This window comes from Malaclemys terrapin, chromosome 8, assembly GCF_027887155.1.
Source record: "Malaclemys terrapin pileata isolate rMalTer1 chromosome 8, rMalTer1.hap1, whole genome shotgun sequence".
NCBI classification, from domain to species: domain Eukaryota; kingdom Metazoa; phylum Chordata; order Testudines; family Emydidae; genus Malaclemys; species Malaclemys terrapin.
This window is the reverse complement of record NC_071512.1, coordinates 3405601-3426027: the sequence shown is the minus strand read 5'-3', so window position 1 is coordinate 3426027 and position 20427 is coordinate 3405601. Positions and strand designations below refer to the sequence as shown.

Below are 20427 nucleotides of genomic sequence, written 5' to 3'. Positions count from 1 at the left end.
GCAGAACAGATTACACCCACCACAGTCCATTCCTTTGGACAAGAAGGCTTGATCTCTTTGACAGAAAGAGCTTTTCTTCAGCCAACCAGCTGTTCAGTATTGTGAACGACCAGGCACTCATCAAAATCTGACTTTATTAACTTGGAGTTTGTTTTGGTTATGAGGTGGGCTTCTTAGCTGCAGACATCGGGGTTCCTCAGGAGGTTCAGGCCACAGTACATGATCCTTCAAGGATAACAACCTTTTCAGTGAATGGGCCAGTGAATCACTTCACTCACTCAAAGACTCTTGCACCACCTCGGCACCTTGCAGAAAATATTCTAAGTTGCCACAGCAAAGATCCCAGCCAGCCCCACAGGTGTCCTACCACCAGAAGCCGTATGAGCCGCCGAGGAAGCACCAGAGGCTACAGCATGACAGACACATCACTCCACCACCGTCCCCTCTCCTGACCCAGCCATCTATCATGAAGTCATTTTGACAGGATGAAAGAGAAATGTCAACCTGTCCTTACACAACCAGTCTCCCCCACTTCCTTTGGTGGCCTCCCGGCCCATTTTCTTCTGATGTGGCAGCACTTAGCTGCAGAAAATTGGCCCTAGTCAACATCTCAATTGGCTGTACAATCGAATTCCTGTCCATCTCTTCTACAACACCCCCTTCCCATCCCTCTCACAAGACACTTTTCGAACAGGAGGTGAACTCCATAAGCCAACGAGGAGCAATAGAACCAGATCTCCTTAACACAAGGGGAAGAAAAGCAAGCTGCCATATGGTGTCCTGACCATTAATTCACCTACAGATGTTTCCAGACTTTCTGTCACAGAACAGAGGCAGAACCAACCATCCCAGCCCGGCATCTCTCCATCTGACTGCTTGGTTTTTGGATGGGCAACAGACAGAGCTTGCTCAGAGGAGGTCCAGTCTTTCTTTCTCAATAGCAGGCAACCCACTTCAAAAAAGTGTGACGCCATAAGCATCATTTGCCTCTGGGAGGAGTCTGAAATTGTTATCCTGGACTATCTCCTCTTCTTGAAGTCAGTGGGCCTGTCCATCAGTTCACTACGGGTTCATTTAGCAGCTATCAATGCTTTTCATCCTCCGGGAGAGAGCTGTTCAATTTTCAACCATCCTGCGGCAGTCAAATTCTTAAAAGGCATTGTCAGAACATTCCCACCAGTATCAAGACCTACGCCAACTTGGGACCTGAACCTGGTACTTTCTGGACTCATGAACCCGCCATTTGAACCCTTAGCCTCCTGCTCCCTGTTGTACTTATCAGTGAAGGTAGACTTCCTCACAGATATCATCTCAGACAGGAGGGTAAGGGCACTTATAACAGATCTGCCTTATATCTTTCACAACGTATCCCTGGGAATGCATCCTAAATTTATCCCCAAGATTCCCTCTGACTTTCACTTGAACCAGATGGGTCACCTACCCATATTTTACCCCAAATCTAACAGGAATAGAGAGGGCAGGAAACTTCACTCCGTAGATGTACACAGAGCTCTGCCCTTCTACCTAGATAGGTCCAGGCCCTTTACGAATTCTCCACGGCTCTTCGTCTCTATAACCAAGAGAGTAAAAGGAGAGACAATATCTTCCAAAAGACTCTCAAATGGATTTCCAACTGCATCCTCCTCTGCTATAAGATAACGGGAGCCCCTCCTTCACAAACTGTCAGGGTTCCTTATGCCTTCGGTTCACAGCACAAGGACATGTAGGCATGGACCAATGGATACTGCTATTGAAGAATTTCCAGTCCCAGGCATGCAGAGCATGTGCACACCCACAGTGAATACCCATAGGGCCACATATTTTGAACAGCTCCAGTTACTATGAGGTAGGTAACCTTACTTTTCTTTTTCATCTCAAAAAATATATACATACAAAGAATTTCCTACTGCTCGCTTATGAAGTACACATAGGAATAGTAAGTAAGTATGTAGCACATATTGAATTAATTAAAAACCAGTTAACTGATAGATCTCACAAAGTAATTGGAAAGGGGTTGGTTTCTAGTCATGGCCCCTAGGGATCTGTTCACGGCACAATGCTATTAAATATCTTTTATCATTCATCTGGAAGAAAATATGAAATCACTGCTGGTAAAGTTTGCAAGATGCCATTAAAACTGGTGATGAATAGTGATAAGGTATACAGGATAGTAACGCAAAGTTCTCTGGATTTCTTGCTAAGCTGAATTCGTTTGAACATGTGTGTTAATACAGTCAAATACAAGGTCATAGATCTAGAAACAAAGAATGTAGGTCACACTTACAGGATAGGGGATTGTATATTGGAAAGCAGAGACTCTGAAAAGGACTTAGGCCCAGATTTTTTAAAGGTATTTAGGCATTGCACTGCTCGGCCTTCCAACACCTAACTGATTTAAGAGCCTAAATCTCATTTTCCTAAGGGATTTAGGTACGTGTGGATTTTGGCTCGTAAGTGTGCACATCGCTTTTTAAAATTCCACAATGCCTAAATACCTTTAAAAATCAGGGCCTTAAAGATCATGACTGATAACCAGCTGCACATATATATGATGCTAGGGGTAAATGGGACAATGTGATTCTTGGATGTATAAGCAGGGGAATATTGAGTAGAAGAAGGGAGATGGTATTATCTCTATAAAGCATTGGTGACACCATTACTGAAATCTGTGTCTAGTTCTGGATGTTGGAAACGAGAGGGCTCAGAAAAGAGCATGAATGATTTGAGGTCTGGTAAACTGACCACAGTGAAAGATTTAGTAAACTCAATCTATTTAGCTTACCAAAGAGAAGATTAAGAGGTGACTTGATCCCACTCTATAAGTACCTACAAAGGGAGAAGATTTCTGATAGTAGAGGGCTCTTTAATCTAGCAAACAAAGACATAACATGGAAATTGAAGCTAGATAAATGCAGACTTGAAATAAAGTGCAAATTTTTAACAGTGAAGATATTTCTCCAACATTAAGTACTTAAATCAAGATTCTGTCTTCCTAAAAGATATGCTATAGTTCAACCACAAAATATCGACTTGATGCAGAGATTACTGGATGGAATTATATGGTCTATATTATACAGGAGGTCATGTTAATTTATCGTAAGGGTCCCTTCTGGCCTTAATATTTATAAATTTATGAATCATAGTTGGTACTTGGCATCTGGAGATCAGAAAAAGGTAAGTAAACCATTATCATCCCCTTTGTACAGATGGGAAATGTGAAACAGAGAGAGATCAAGTGACTTGTGTAAGGTCACACAACAAAATCAGTGTCAGAACTAGACCCCAGATCTCCTGCCTTCTTGTCCTGTAGTTTATTCACTGGACAGCACCACCTCCCTATTCAGCATGCAAGTCACTGCGAACCTTTTGAGGTGGCTGTATTAACCTGGGATTTTGTTCTCTCCTTTAAGTCCATCGCAGCAAGAAAATATAAATAATTTCATGTTATGCATCTGTATTAGCTAATGAAGTGTGCATCTGTACTAGAGACATTTATGCATAATGAGGGATCAAATTTTCTAAAATGGCTGTCTGAATCTTTTCCATCCTCAGAACAAAAGCGATTGCATTTCGCAGAGTGCATCCAGGTTCTGGGTGCAAATGAGGCAGCCAGTTTTGAAAATTCAGCTCAGCATTCTGAACCCAGTTACTTGTGAGGATGAAGCGGGGGCATGCAGGGGGGTCAGATAACCTGTAAATTGTGCCAAGTATGATTTGAGAGTCACTCCCCTGCTTACAGTTTGTAACATCTACAACTTGTGTTCTGTTTTGTTATTTCAGGAGCAGAAGGCACAGTGTTCCCTAAATCTATAGAAACTCCCAGTGTCAGGGCAGACCCCTTCAAGGAACTAAGGTAAACTTTGGAATATGGTTTAAACATAACTCAGTGGCGCCGTGTTGGAATTCTGCATACTGAGTGGCGGCATTTCTAGCCCTGCACAAGCAGTTGAGGAATTCCCTTTGGAATGCACTGAGCAGAGGTTACAGGCGCTAACATCACAGAGCGAATGCCATGGAATAGAAGAAAGGCAATAACACTTCAAAGCAAATCTCTATGACTGAGTCAAAAGCAAACGGGTCACGAGAGCTTCCTTTCTCCTCTGTAACACCCTCTGCTTAGCCACTCTTTAAAAAGGAGAATAGAAATATTTCCTTGGCTGTAGCAACTAAAGGTACTGGAGGCCACATTCAATCAGGGAGAGTGCCTGCAGGCAAAAGGATGATGCACTAGTAGAATTTTCTCCCTTATAGAGATGCGAACCCCTTCTCTGACCCGGTAACTGCGACTAGCTGTACACACATGCCACTATCACTGACATTCACAGAAATACCACCCACAGAAAGCAACATTTATGGGGAATAAATAGCACTGCTCTAGACAGTGGCTCTCAAACTTTTTTTACTGGTGACCCCTTTCACATAGCAAGTCTCTGAGTGTGACCCCCCTTTCAAATTAAAAACATGTTTTTTAATATATTTAACACCATTATAAATGCTGGAGGCAAAGCGGGGTTTGGGGTGGAGGTTGACAGCTCCCGACCCCCAGTTTGAGAACCCCTGCTCTAGAGAATCAGCTTTGCCCTCACTTGAATGCAGGACTTCATGTATTTCATCATGATTAATCCTAGCTCTTATCTATCACTTTTCTTCAGTACATCTCAGAGCACCTCACAATCTTAAATGTATTTATTCTCACCACACCCCTGAAAAGCAAGGCAATTATCCCCACTTCACAGATAGGGAACTAAGGCACCAAGAGGCCAAGTGACTTGCCCCAGGTCACACAGGTAGTCAGTGGCAGAGAAGGGACATGAACGAAGGTTTCCCAAGTTCTAGGCTAGTGTCCTACCCACTGGATCATCCTTCCTACATACTCAACCAATGGGCAAACCTCAAAGTTTGATGTGCAGGTTCAGTCTGGATGAGCAGCCTCTGGAAGGGAGAGAGTTGGGTGTCTGGGCTGGTTCATGGAACAAACGAACTCTTCCAACAGTATTTGGTTCTTTTGATGAATATGGGGGTGCAGCTGGAAAGGGGTACTTGGCCAACACTGAGAATGCAGAAGGCAACAAACACCACTTCACAGTCTGGATTTCATTCTGTTTCAGTCACTGAGGTTTTAGGTGCACTTGGAGAGCTTTGCCCCACCACTTGTCAGCTAGATCCCCACCATTTGTCATAACTGGAGAAAACCTCTAGGTCTGTTATTGACTAGGTATTGTTAATGTCTCCACCAAGAGGGTACAAAGTCAGCCAACTGATAATGAACCCCTGCTCAGGAAGAAAGTCTCTAGAGATAGAGACAACCTTGTCACTTAATCTTTGGCCTCTAACCTTCCTTTCTCAGGAAAGCAACAAGGAGTCTGGTGGCACCTTAAAGACTAACAGATTTATTTGGGCATAAGCTTTCGTGAGTAAAAACCTCACTTCTTCGGATGCATTTTTCTCAGGAAAGGTTACTGAGGAAGCAGTGTTAGAATAGATGCAGCCTGGTTTCATTTGCTGGCATAGCACCAATGTGGGATCGGTGTCTATTGTTATCTCTGTCCGTCCTGATGTTGGAAGTAGTAGTTATGCCCAGCTCGATCACCATGGATGCTAAAGAACGTCTTTGTTTCCTTCCCTTTTGTATCTTACTACCTTTTACTTTCTCTCAGGAATGCCACTAGTTCTTCCTTTTAACACACCAGCCGCCCGCTTGTTAGATTAAAAATACAACTGGGTTTTGGTTCAGTTCATTATGAACGTTCACCATGTTGCCACCTGCTCTGATGTAAAACCTGCTTCCTCCCTCTCAATATTTTACTATTTTTCTTAAAAGCTTTGGGTCAACCCAGAGCGTGGCAGCTTCAGCCCGTGTAAATCCAGGTGCAGGGTCTCCAGGGGCATAAAGGGAGTGATGATGTGGGAGTGCAAAGCAGATGTTGCCTTCCTTCTAGTGGACTCTGCAGGCAGCCTGCATGGACAAGGTGTAGGTGGCATTAGCAGGAAAAGGGTCAGCTGGACAGAAGATGCACTGGTACAGCACATCCCCACCACAGCCTTCATAGAAAGGATCATGACCTTGGGTATGTTTTTCAAAAGCACCTATGTCCCATTTTCAAAAGTGGCGTAGGTACTTAAGACTGTAACTGGGACTTGGGCTCCTAAATCACTTAGGGGCTTTTGAAAATTATATCCGTTTGCAGAAATTAAAGCTGTTCTACACTATTGTAACCTCCAAGGGCCGAGACACTATGGCACCACTTGTGCACAATGTTCCAGACAGGCTCCGGGCAGCAACGTGTACACCTCCCTTATCAGCACAGGTGACTCGGTCTCCACAGGTACATGACTCTCTTGAAGTATAAGGAAGCACAAGCTTCTTATGTGAAATGTTTTCTTCTGGGGGCAAAATACGGTTCCAAGAGAAAGTAACCTTAGCCTGGGGGGCACTTTCTAGTGTCTTCCTATTGTTGGTAGCAATGCTGTACCTCCTCAAAATTATATAACCTGCCCCTTTAGAGTAATCCAAAGATTCTTAGCTGCTGTGAAGAGGGACTGAATGAGTTGTTAATCCTGATTTGCTCTGCACATCTGGGAGATCAGCATGTTATAAACACCTATGCTAGGTAGCTGGCTAGACCACTGGATAAAGGGATGCTAATTGTTACTGCAAAACCTGTCACGTTATACAGTGATAAAAGACCAGACTTTTTTTTCCTTTAAGTTTCAAGAAAAACAACAACCCAGTTTTCAGTTAGCTAGTCTGGTGTCCACAATTCCAAACAGATGTTGATAAATTGGAGAGGGTTCAGAGGAGAGCCACGAGAATGACGAAAAGTTTAGAAAGCTTGCTGTTGACAGATGTTTGACTGCGTGTGTGTGTTCTTTCAGCTTGCTGTCCCAGCTCTGCGCAGATAGTGGAGACAGCAGACTTCATTTGAACTGCCCAATAAATCCACAGACTCGGTTTTTAGCTAAGGCACCCAGCCAGGTTTATTGTCAACAAGGCACAGTCTAGAATCCCACAGACTCTATGGGACCACTAGCACATGTATGCCCATTACAATGGACCAGATCAGTGAACGGCGGGACTTTCCATTCCCCCCATCCCCCCAAGGCCAGACAAAAACACTCCTTCTGAGATATTGTTTTATACACCAATACAAACAAGTTATGTATTGCCCCTGACGTATCTGGGTACCACCCTCTGATGTATTTGGGTGTCACCCTTTGCCTTGTACCTGTTGGTTCAATCAAAATATCGCTATCCATCATGCTGTCATCCTGACCCTATCTTTAGGATGGGTCAGCATGTTCCTAGTCTCTTTCTGGGATGGGTTGCTATCGAGGTATTCTGGTACCACCCTTCTGGAATGCGTTTGCATGTGTATTCTTGTGATAAACACAACTTAGGAATGTGTGTTTCTGCAATATCAGCCCTGTTCTTGTCACATTCTGTGAGCAGGGCCTGCCTCTTGCTCACAACCTGACTTTGCTTTATATCAGCAAAGCTTTGCCCACTACTTTAGTTCAGGCCTCAAGCCTCACACCAGGCCTCTGATACAAGGCCTTATGTCTCAGGCTCTCTTTCTTCTAGAGATAGGCTCAAGGAGCTCAGTCTATTTAGTTTAACAAAGAGAAGATTGAGGGGTGACTTTATTACTGTGTAGGTACCTATATGAGGAACAAATATTTAATAACAGGCTCTTCAATCTAGCAGAGAAAGGCATAACATGAGCCAATGGCAGAAAGATGAAACTAGAAATATGGCTGGAAATATGGCATAAATATTTAACGGTGACAGTAATTAGCCATTGGAAAAACTTTCCAAGGGTTCTGGTGGATTCTCCATCACTGACCATTTTCAAATCAAGACTGGATGTTTTTCTAAAAGTTCGGCTCTAGGAATTATTTTGGGGCAGTTCTCTGGCCCGTGTTCTACAGGAGGTCAGATTAGATGATCACAATGGTTCCTTCTGGCCTCGGAATCTATGATTCTGTTGTTTGCCTATCTTCTTGCATCCAGGTGTCCTGTGCTTTGTTTACTCTTCACAGACCAAATGACTAAAACTCACTGTCTAGTACATCAATTTGCTATTTTTGATTTTATATCGATTTCATTACTTTTCCTGTAGGAGACTTCAAAATAATGTGACAGCTACTGTCATTACCAAAAAGAGAGGAAACCACCTGCTCTTACCACCACTGGGGAGTCAGACCATCTGTGTTTCTTTCTCCTCTGCTTCAAATACAAAACGATTTCTCTCCTTAAAATAGACAACACCCCATAATGTCAGTCTTCCTCACTCCCTCTTTCCTTCTTTTTCCCTACCCATCCCCCAAGCTACCTTTATTAGTGTCTGTCTGTCTCTCAGAATGATATACGTTCCAGATGATTACATAAGCATCATTTTCAGCAGACTTTCTGCCGCCTTCTTGTTGCTGAAAAGTCTTGGTTCATACAGGGTTTTTCACTTATTTGTCACTGACTGCTTTACAAGTGTTGGTCACCTTTCCAGAGATCAGACAATAGAGCTGTTCTTTGTTGATCAACATTAGCTTCTGCTTGGTCATCTTTTAGTCTCATCTTCCGATGTCTTTGGCCTGGGATGGCTTAGATGGAGAGAAATTATTTCATAGCATCCCTCTGAAACATCCGAGACATGGGTGTGGCATTTGTCATTTCATGTGCAGGAGATCCATAAGGTCATAAGAATTGGTGTAGTACTGTACACATAGCTACATCTGAGATACATTGCTATTTTTTTATCTATTTGCATGGGTTGCGATTAATCTCTCCCATGCTGCAAAAAGGCTTATGCTCCATCAGCCAACAAAAATCCTGATGGGTCCATTATCAGTTTTGATTTTGTTGAGAATGCCAAAGATCATGAATGCTTTGTCTAATGCAGGGATGATTGTTTACTTGGCCCCATTTAGCAGAATATGTAGCATTAGCAACAAACAGTCAGTAGCCCCTGACTCTCCGGGCTGGGGCCGACAACGACAGTTGGGGTTCTGGCTTTCTGGGTAGGACGGAACAATGGTCAGCTTGTAGCCCCTGGGCAGGGTTGGGCAAAAATATAGTCTATGGCCCCCACTCCTCCTGGCAGTAGCAATTGGAGTTCTGGCCATCTGGGTGGGCCAGAACAACAATCAGTCTGTAGCCCCTGGGCGGGGCAGAACAAACAAACAGTCTATGGTCCCTGAGCTCCTGGGCTGGGACTCAGAGCAAACAGCAGCCATACCTAGCAGGGTGTGGTAGGGGAACCCGGCCCCTCCCGCTCTATCAGGTTCTGACCCAGGGCCCTATGAAGCTGGGGACTTCCTCGCTAAGGGTTTAGGCATCAGCTTCTACTACCACAAATTGCATCCCAGGGATCTCCTCGGCTGGCGGTGGCTTGGCGTCCCCGTCAGTCTGCGCAGTCGGCGAGTCACCCACAGCGTAGTCCAGGTCCACGGGCTCTACCGCTTGGAGCGTCGCCAGCCCCTCTGGAGGAGCCAGTAGTACACGTCCTCCCCAGTCACCCCCGACTGAGCTGGGCTGCCTCCTTTTATCCGGCTCTTCCAGCTGGAGCATGTGCAGCAGGGGAATCGGGGCGTGGCCTCCTGGACCCACACTGATTGGTCTGCCCCCTTTGGCCCAGTGCGGGGTTGGTACACCCCGTCACAGGTGATTACAGGAAACACCTTTCTCTGTGGAGCTGTTTTCTTTAAACTCTTCCCAAATGATTGACATTTGCTCCATTAATGATCCTTTTCTTGAGAGCTACAGCTATCATCTCCCTTTCCTTTAGTTTTTGTCTCTTTGCCTGAAAATGTGTATATCCTGAAATGGTCATTCAAAGTTGTCTGGAAATCATAAATTGAGAAGTCTCGGTGGAGGCACATGCCATTCATTTACTCTTAGGGCTTGTCTACACTTATACTTACTGGTGGAGCTGCGCCATTATACCGCTGCATGAAGACACCATCTATGCTGACAGGAGAGCTTGTCCCATTGGCGTAGGTACTTCATCTCTCTGAGAGGCTGTAGCTATTTCGACAGGAGATGCCTGTCTACAGTGCTGTCTATGCCGGGGGGTGAAGTCAGTATAACTATGTTATAATCCACACCCCTGAGTGATGTAGTTATACTGACATAAATTGGTAGTGTAGACCAAGCCTTAGGAGCGTAGGAATGAGGGAGACGAAATGAGTGGGGAACGAGACAACAGAAAATGGATAAACCCGAATGGGAAGAGACTCGGTAGGGCACTGTTTGTCTCACAATCATGATGTTGTGAATTAAGTACTGCTGTTGCCATTTCTTAGCATACACGTACCACCCTTCCCAACAGAAATAAAATTTGTTTTGGGACCCTTCACACATGATCACCTCCAAAAAACATGTCTTGTGGCAACCTACTACCTCTATCTGTGCCTCACCCCTCAGAAGTGCTGTTCACCACATCCTTGCATTGCAGTATGAGTTCCTCATACACTGGGTTGAATTTAATTATCAGCCATTGATGATACTAAGAGCAAAGTGGGTCTTGTCTTAGAACAAAACCACACCAAAATACCATAGTTTAATTAGCCATATTGATGCCACACACATTTTTGTTGCATAACACGAAAACTTTCTGCTAGGCAAAGTCACGTGTGTTTAAGGTACTTCAGTGCTAAGAGCAAAGTCTGAAAAAGTCATACAGCTTGAAATCCTCTCCATGCAGTGGCCAGTACAAGGACTTAAATGGGACTTAACAGTTGCATAAGTCTTCTGGTCGTCCCTTGCACAGGGCTGAATTTCATCCACAATTGCTATAGCATAAAAACATCCAGCACAAGCCAACCAAACCTAGGCGACTGCTCTTTCTTTAATATGCAAACATAGTTAAGGGAAAATTAATCCCTTGGTGTCTGAAGAGGTAATTTTAATCAAAGTTAATTATGAACCCCTAAAAATACCAAATGGCAGATGAAATGTGCTTACAGTATGATATTATTAGTACAATTCTCTTGTACCACGTAAAGTACTAAGCTATCTAAATAGTCCAAGTGAGACCTATTGTGCCAAAGAACAATTTAAATACATTGTTCAGCTAATGTGGCAATATTCATTTTGTAAAATAATCATTCTCAATGAATTAAGGGTTCTTTTCATCAGTGTTCCACTAGGCAGCATAGGTATTTTCAATAAATGGGAACACAAATAATACCTCAGTCTAAAATCCATCACATTTATAAAGATTAACAGGTCAAAACCAAGAGGAAATGTGATTAAGAAATGGTACTAACAGGTGAAATAATTGGTGGGAAATGGAAGCACTTCATTAGGGTGTAATGCCAAGCCATATTTTAGAAGTGTGCAGTAAACACATGAGGCTAAATCTTCAGCTGATGTCAATGGAGGTAGGGTGATTGACACCAAGTATGAGTCTGGCCCTTGCAGGTGTTAATACATTTAACATGAAGGGCCAGATTCAGTTCTCAGTTACACTAGGCAACCCTGACAATGATAGTGGAATTGCAGCAATTTAACTGAGAGCAGAATTTGGACCTATGAGAGAATTTTACTTCTGTCATCATAACCTATGTTGGCGCCTTATTCCCCTGTCACTTACATTGCTATAAATCAGCCGTTAACGCCACTGAAGTCACTGAAGAGCCACTGGTGCCAAACTAGTGTAAAGGCAGAGGAGAATCGAGCCCCTGGTTTGTTAAGTGCAAGACCAATCAAATGATGAATTCCTTTGGAATCCTCCCTGTTATCTGGTCATTTATATCAATACCATAGTTTAGTGTATAGTTCTTAAGTTTCTTACCCATTCCAGAGCACTCTCCAGGCTCAAGGGACAAGTTATCATCCCAGGGGGAACAAGGCTGTCTAAACTACATGTAATGTGAGCTGTTTTCTCAGTGATATACAGTATTGCAGTAAGTCATTGTTAACAACTGGGACTCCTCCAGCCTTTCAACACATTCGCCTAATATAAGGCTAGCGTGAGAAAGGTATCACCTCCAGATCCATCAAAGGCATTGATTTTACCTTTTAGGCCCTTGAGTTTAAAAACAATCTAGGACGTTACATGATATTAGTTGATGTGAGGAAAGATGTGCCATTACTCTTATGTTTAAAACTATACCATCAGAGGATCACTGTATATTTCTCTGCCAGCTCCAGCTAGAGTGGGGCAGACTTTTGTGAGCACATTGTACCTTGCCTCAAACCTCTGCATTGGCTAGCCATTTTCTTTGGTATTGTTGGTTAAAATCTTCAAAGCTGTTATGGCTTTTGCCGCTCGCACAACAATCACAACAGGAAGAAGCCACATGGGCACAGCTGGGTTCCAGATACTCATGTTTTCTAAATAGACACAATCATGTCAGGCCATGCTAGACACACTCTGGTGTCTGGAAGCTTCTAGACCATAGAACACAGGGAGCACCACTACAGGACCTTCAAACTATTTAAAGGAATGCTAACCTATTCTTAGGCCCAATTATCTAGGAGACCACATAAGAACATAAGAAAGGCCGTACTGGGTCAGACCAAAGGTCCATCTAGCCCAGTATCCTGTCTACCGACAGTGGCCAATGCCAGGTGCCCCAGAGGGAGTGAACCTAACAGGCAATGATCAAGTGATCTCTCTCCTGCCATCCATCTCCACCCTCTGACAGACAGAGGCTAGGGACACCATTCCTTACCTGTCCTGGCTAATAGCCATTAATGGACTTAACCACCATGAATTTATCCAGTTCTCTTTTAAACTCTGTTATAGTCCTAGCCTTCACAACCTCCTCAGGTAAGGAGTTCCACAAGTTGACTGTGCACTGTGTGAAGAGGAACTTCCTTTTATTTGTAAAAAGAACAGGAGTACTTGTGGCACCTTAGAGACTAACACATTTATTAGAATGAAACCTTCCTTTTATTTGTTTTAAACCTGCTGCCTATTAATTTCATTTGATGACCCCTAGTTCTTGTATTATGGGAATAAGTAAATAACTTTTCCTTATCCACTTTCTCCACATCACTCATGATTTTATATACCTCTATCATATCCCCCCTTAGTCTCCTCTTTTCCAAGCTGAAGAGTCCTAGCCTCTTTAATCTCTCCTCATATGGGACTCGTTCCAAACCCTTAATCATTTTAGTTGCCCTTCTCTGAACCTTTTCTAGTGCCAGTATATCTTTTTTGAGATGAGGAGACCACATCTGTACGCAGTATTCGAGATGAGGGCATACCATCGATTTATATAAGGGCAATAATATATTCTCAGTCTTATTCTCTATCCCCTTTTTAATGATTCCTAACATCCTGTTTGCTTTTTTGACTGCTTCTCCACACTGCGTGGACATTTTCAGAGAACTATCCACGATGACTCCAGGATCTTTTTCCTGACTTGTTGTAGCTAAATTAGCCCCCGTCATATTGTATGTTTAGTTGGGGTTATTTTTTCCAATGTGCATTACTTGACATTTATCCACATTAAATTTCATTTGCCATTTTGTTGCCCAGTCACTTAGTTTTGTGAGAACTTTTTGAAGTTCTTCACAGTCTGCTTTGGACTTAACTATCTTGAGCAGTTTAGTATCATCTGCAAACTTTGCCACCTCACTGTTTACCCCTTTCTCCAGATCATTTATGAATAAGTTAAATAGGATTGGTCCGAGGATTGACCCTTGGGGAACACCACTAGTTACCCCTCTCCATTCTGAAAATTTACCATTAATTCCTACCCTTTGTTCCCTGTCGTTTAACCAGTTCTCAATCCATGAAAGGACCTTCCCTTTTATCCCCTGGTAGCTTAATTTACATAAGAGCCTTTGGTGAGGGAACTTGTCAAAGGCTTTCTGGAAATCTAAGTACACTATGTCCATTGGATCCCCCTTGTCCACATGTTTGTTGACATCTCTCTTAGTAGTCACCTCATGATAGCTTAGATTACCTGAGATGCTCTTGAAGTTTGAGTGTCTTGCAGTTGGACTGCGCTTTCCAGGACCAGCATGCAGTGCCCTTCTCTGAACCTTTTCTAGTGCCAGTATATCTTTTTTAGCTCAGTGGAAGCGCCTTGCCTCGAACTCACTCCTGGTGGCTCTCCAAAGCCAACTATCAATGTGCTATGGGATCCGGTCCAAAGCCCAGAGATGTCAATGGGCTCTGTATCAGGTCTACTGTATAAGGTGCACATCTTCGGTCAGGCTTTCGAATATGAAAGTGATCTAGTTGCTGAGGTATTTGTGTCTCTCTTAACCTACTCCCATTGTATGGGAAAGCATTGTGTTCCTTTCAGCAGGTAGCTGTAAGGAGTCCTGTCCTGGCTGTCAATCACCTACATCCCCACTCTCCCTGTAAGGACTGACCAGGGCAGGATTAAGCCCATGAATGAGTTTTCTTCTCTATTTTTAGCAGTGGAAAAACATAACTGGGTCAGATTTTCCCATGGTGTAAACCAGTGATGTGCCACTGAAGTCAATGGCGCTTATCTAAGAAACTGGCCCCACCGTGTTTAAATCAGAGCACTGGCCTCGTTCGCAAAGTCTACACATAAAAGGTCAGATCCTCCTGTAAGAACTTTCAAGAGCATCTATCAATAGTGAAAGCAGGCACTGCAGGAAGAGGCGTTTGGAGCAAATGTGTCTCAAGTACGTTTCTGAGATAAAATGTGATCAGCTCTAACGAGAAAAATAAAGTGACCCGACCTTACAAGAGCTTGAGTGAGTCATTCTAGATGGATTGCTAGTAGGATAGCCCTGGCACCTCTAAGCATAAAAACTCATGGGGACTGTGCAGATGAAATTGCTCAGATGATCGGCCTCTAGACATGGGTTCAGAAATGCAAAGCATAATCGCAGCAGGTATCTGGGGTACTGGCTTCCATCACATAACTAGGGTATTAGCGCTTTGTAATGCTGACTCAGGTCACATGACTGGAGTCTGGAAATAATGCAGAAGTGGTTCTTGCCAGCTCTCCTGTGACTCACATTTTTATGCCGCTTTTGTGATATATCACTAGAGTAAGCCGGCATTGCATTTTCTGGAAGATATGCTTTAGTTAAACACAAGTAACCGGGCTCAAAGCAAGGGTAAGTGCGTGAAATGCTAAAGCCTGGGTTATACAGGAAGTCAGGTGAGATGATCCAATGGGCCCTTCTGCCCTTAAAATCTAGGAACCCCTTATCAGTCCAATGGAAGGGTGATCTTCCAGGATCATAGAGCCAACTTGGTGGCTCTTACACCACGTTCCCTTCTTGAAGCTAAGTAGCAGGGGGAAAGCAGACAGGGTCAGGATACCCCTGGGCTGTGTTTTAGCCACACCAAATTAAGAGCCCTGTAATCTTAAAGTTAAAGATATTTAATCAATAGTCGAAGATTTTGACCCATTGCAGAGGACTTCCCTCGTGTTTCAGTACTTTTCTACTTTGCTCTATTACTTTGTTTTGTTTTGTTTACCCCGAACCTTAGTAGACATGACATGATTCCTTACCGGTGTAATTTATGAGACCAACTTAGGTTAGAGGTTAGTGGCCTGGCAATTCATCGACAAGAATTGTGTTAATTCCTTTATTAGGGCGCAAAGATTTGTTGCTTTTTGCTGCTGTAATTTTACTTCACTGCTCACCCCTTCAGCTGTAGTCACACAAGTGGAGCCCTGAATTTTTAATGGTAATCCTTCCTAGATCAGAGACAAACACATGCTAAAGCCGACTGATTCTCTAATCAATGCAGTATGTACAATGTATAAGTAGCTGGCTTTTGAAGCTACATGATGATGTTTTTATCTGGAGATCTGAGAAGCTTTGAGCCCTAAAATTCCACACTGCAAACTGGGAGAAAGGGTGGTTCCATAAGGTGTATTAACCCATTGAATGTGCTGTGTAGGGTGTGCAGGGTTGCTGTCTGTCATCACCATCCGTGTGTTGATTTAAATTACTAGTAACACGTCTGTCAAGGAGAAAGGCTAAACCTCAGGCTGTTATAAGTAGATGATGAAGCACTGGTGCTAGCTTGAACCTCGTTAAGCATATTGAATAAAGGACAGCGAACACCTGCAACCGTGGGAGTTTGCATTTCAGAAGCTCCTGTCAGACTGGCATCAACTAAGCTGCCTTTAGATCCACTTGTTTCCTCAACACAATAGTGTGTGTATGTTCTTGTGGGGGGGCGGGGGGAGGGGACAGGCCTGCTTCGCCATAGCTATGGAGCCGTCCTATTGAATGTAGTGTGGAGTGAGAATAAGGAAATTAAAGAGGCAGGCAATTCTGTTTAACTAGGGGTTTTCCATATCGAACTGGTGTCAAATAACATGGCAGATATGATGTAGTGAGCAAAGGAAATCGGTCTCTGGTTTGGTAATGGGTCATGAAATGCACCAGCCACTGTCCTCACGTGTCCAGTCATGCAGCATAATCACAGTAAAGTTATACTTCACCTATGACGTTGCCCCAGAGATGCTGCAACATAAAAAAATACTTCATAACTCTGTTTGTGCAGTCATTCTACAGTGAAGACACGTTGCCAATAAGCCAAAAAAGCCTGTTTCTGTGGAGATATTAATCTTCATTCCTGCTCTCTCTCTCAGATGGAGCATTTGTTTAGATTCACAAGATTGAGCAGTGGATCCTTTGGGATATAACAAAAACTTATTCATATGCATCAATAGAATCTAATGCAGTTCTTCCTTCTCTCAGTCCCCACATTTGTACAGATGGGAAGGGGTGTGTGCACACACCCCTTCTCTACAGAAGTAGGCTTGATTTTTTTTTTTTAAACTATTGGGGCTGCACACCACTAACCTTGAGTAGAAAATAGATGCTAATAAATGCAGGCCTTGAAAATGTGAATTACAGCCATTTCACACTTCATGGCAGACTCATACTGGTGAAATGGTTTAATACTTAATTACAATGCTTGTCCTTCCCTCAAGTGCAGATGACATTCCTCAGATAGATTTTGCAATAACAACTGGGGAAGTAAATCGAGAAACTAATTAGTTATTCATATAATCCAGAATATTGACGATGCACTGATTAAAAGGATGTGGCGACACCCATTCTAACATGCTGGATATGTCTATTCATTTAGTCTACTCCCTGAGGTGATGTTTTTTGGAAGGTTCTATGGAAAATGATAAAAATGCCCTCCAGCTTCTGCAATGCAAATGTTTATAGAAAGCATTTATTTTCATTTACATTTGGTTGATCATTAAAGCGTGGCAGCGGAATAGTTTATGACTCACGCTCCAGGGGCAATATCTGATCTGTGGTGTCTTAGGACCATTTTTGCGGCATCAGGCTATAATGGGATCTGAAGGTGATTGACTAATCCCAACCATAAACCTCCTAAGAGCATGTAAGGAGATCCAGAGGACTAGAACCCAGGTGAACAGGACACTGGGTGACTGATTCTTCCACACTACTAACCATTAGCCATGGCAGAACTGTGATCCACACACGAGAAACCCTAGGGGACTAAGCCTCACAGAAGCCCTGTGATCTCGGATTTGTCCTGATGCACTATTTTAACATGGAGGGAGTTCCGGGAAGCTTGGCAGTACCTTGCCTGTTACTACAAGACCCCTCTCTCGTTCCCAGATTTGGATTCCAGCTCTGTTCTTTAGCTCTGATTCCCGGCTTGACCCCTGACCCAGGCTGGACTCCTGCTTCCTGACTTTGGCTCTGACCTCAGGCCTGACTCCTAGTTTCTGATTTATGGCTTGACTCCCGTCTCCAACACTTATTCTGACCACTAAGCCTGACTCCTGGTCCTGTCTGCTAGGCCAGAGAGCCCATGTCCCTGTTGTGACAAAGCAATCATTAGACTAGAGTGGAGGGCAGGCAAGCCAGCTTGTTTGTTTCAGTACAAGTTCTGTGATGTGCGCCTCGTTCCCCTTTGCAATAGAGCATTTGTAGTGAAGTATTTATGTAGGTTAGCCCAGAGGTAATGTAGTGTAAATCAGTCTCTGCACCGGTATGAGATGTGACATTTTTAATAAACTGTGAGATTCCCAATCACTATCATTAGCATTGTGGCATTTATGTTTAAATTATAGCTGCCTGCACAAAGGGTAGTACTGTTCCTCGAATAAAACAGTAAGTGAAGGGTGGGGTGGAAAATAGCATGCACACATCTCAGCTCCATGATGACAATCGCAACACATCCTTTGATTTCTTTGTATTCTGTTTGGGACTGAAATATTCTGAGAGACATGTCAGGGCACCTGTAAGGAAGAGGAAATTTTGCTTTGAGTGCACCTTTCAGCTAGAAATTAAACCCGAGGAATGGAAAGCACCAAGCATTGTGTGTCACTATTTAGTTGATGAGAACTGGCGAGAATGGCAGTCCTGTTTTTATTAACTAAATCTTCACTCCTTGGAGGAGCGTGTCATATACACTCACGCTAATGTATTTGAGAGGAAACTGCATAGGTCAGAAGCTCAGACCTGCTCACTTCCTTTTGCACTGGGGATTAGACTTGCATGGAGGAATTGTTGAGAGGCATAAATGGCTCTACAACAGCTGCTCCTGATCACACCCCGTGTAGGGGGTGGGATAAAGATGGGCCTGGCCAGACTACCTGGCTGTCCAGTGATCTTGGATTGGAGGGGAGGGATTGTTCCATTCAGCCCAAGATAGAGCAGCCCTGGGGCTTCTCTAACTTCTATGGGGAATGAATTGGGTACACTCTTCCCCCAACCATCAGAGGTGCTCAGAAGTATGTGTCTTATCTCATCTGGAAGGATCCTGTAATGGCCGGTTTCAGAATGTGGAGGAAAACAGGTACAATAAATGTCTTGGGCTTACCTGACATGGCTTCTGGGGTTTAAAAAAACATGTTTGGAAAGGTCTGCAAATGTAGGGCCCAGTCTTGCAATCTTTAATCAGGCAAAACTCTCATTGACTTCAACACACAGTTCAGTGCAAGCACTTCCACATTCACCTGACTAAGGGCAGCAGACATGATCCTTAAAACTAACACTTTAAAACTGACTTCTAATTAACCTGGCACAAAACTGCAACTCAAAGATGTGTTGCTGATCAAACCCGCAGTGCTCACAATGTCATCTCTTAATTTTTTTCCCATTCATAATTAGTGTTAGACTCTATCAAAGCAAAAATACTTAATAATTGAGCACGTTTCTTTGCGTTGTACCCAGTCCGTTCTTATTATGTTAAAGAGAACTATTTTATAGAGATTTTATTTGCATTGTAGACTGCAGCCAGGAAACAATAGCCATTTCATAACTATGTGATATCTAGAAGAAAAATGTACATGTTAAACTATAATGGGATTTTATTTTATTTTATTTTCAACTGGCATATTTTGTATATTCATGCCAAAGGATCATAAATATGTGTTCAAAGTCTTTATCCTCAGTTAAATTGTACGTAGCATGAATTACTGTTGTTTTCCTCCCAGATCAAGCATATTTTTCACATGGTTTGAATTGATTTTGTCTTTTAAGAACAGGTTGCTTGCCCTGAACTGTTCTTCACAGATATATTGCGGTGCTGATTTAACCCACAGGATACTGTGGAAGCCCTGGCCTTTTTCATCATGTTAATTTTCCAGCATCTGTATTAAGATAGGGACTCGTATGGTCATATAAGAGCAATCCCATTCTGTAATTTTCAAAGCACTTTTGGTGGGTCTACCTAGCAGCACAGAGACAGCACAGCTAATGAGGACCCATTTCTAAATCTGGCTCAGACTATGTCCATCAGGCTCTGGGACAGTGCTTTGAATTAACAGCGGCTTGTTTATTTTTCCGCCCTGCGCCACATGAGCTCAGTGTCAGAAGTGACTGCCTTATCACCAGGGTGTTTCAATACGCTCAAGCGAAGCACATTAACCAGGAAGCTGTCATTTCAAAATGTATGTGGAGTGGTTTCTTTACACACATCAGAACAAATCCCATAGGCACGGATTATAAATGTATAAGCATATATGGGTAGGGAAGATGGATCCTTTCACTCTCCACAGGTGTATTTGAGAGCTGGAACTAAACCAGAAACCCTGGACCCAAACACATTTCCTCCTTGGGACCGTCAGACCCAAAGCCAAATGTGGTAGCATTGGCCCATCCCGAAGTGGGGGTTTGTTTTCACATCACAGGGAAGCAAAGCAAAATTTCAGCCTTAAAAAATAGTGAAACCTCAGAGCTGAATCTTATTGTTTCCAACGTGAATGTGCTTGGGATTCCTGGCATTTAGGGAGGTTTGTTTAAGGGCTGGATTGTGCCTTTAGGTACAGACCTGAGCAAGGTGCATCGGTTGCATTGCCTCAGCAGTGACCTGGGGAGGCATTGTGCCTCTAAGTCACAATTCCTCCCCTGCTCTCGGGGCGCATGTAGCATTTTGCTGCTGGCCTATGCCACATACTATATGACAGCATGACCCCACCTCTTGAAAGTCAACAGTCTACTAACATTCCGGTTACTAAACTGAGAAGCCCCTG

General features: G+C 43.4%; 1 protein-coding gene across 5 annotated transcripts in view; it reads left to right on the top strand.

Moving 5' to 3' along the window:
• SGCD (sarcoglycan delta) overlaps positions 1-20427 on the top strand; it is a 503319-nt gene that overhangs the window by 439871 nt on the left and 43021 nt on the right. For all 5 annotated transcript variants that reach the window (XM_054037343.1, XM_054037340.1, XM_054037341.1 and 2 more), the window contains one exon: positions 3781-3853. In XM_054037343.1, the coding sequence (XP_053893318.1) occupies positions 3781-3853 (73 nt within the window). The remainder of the gene's footprint in view (positions 1-3780; positions 3854-20427) is intronic.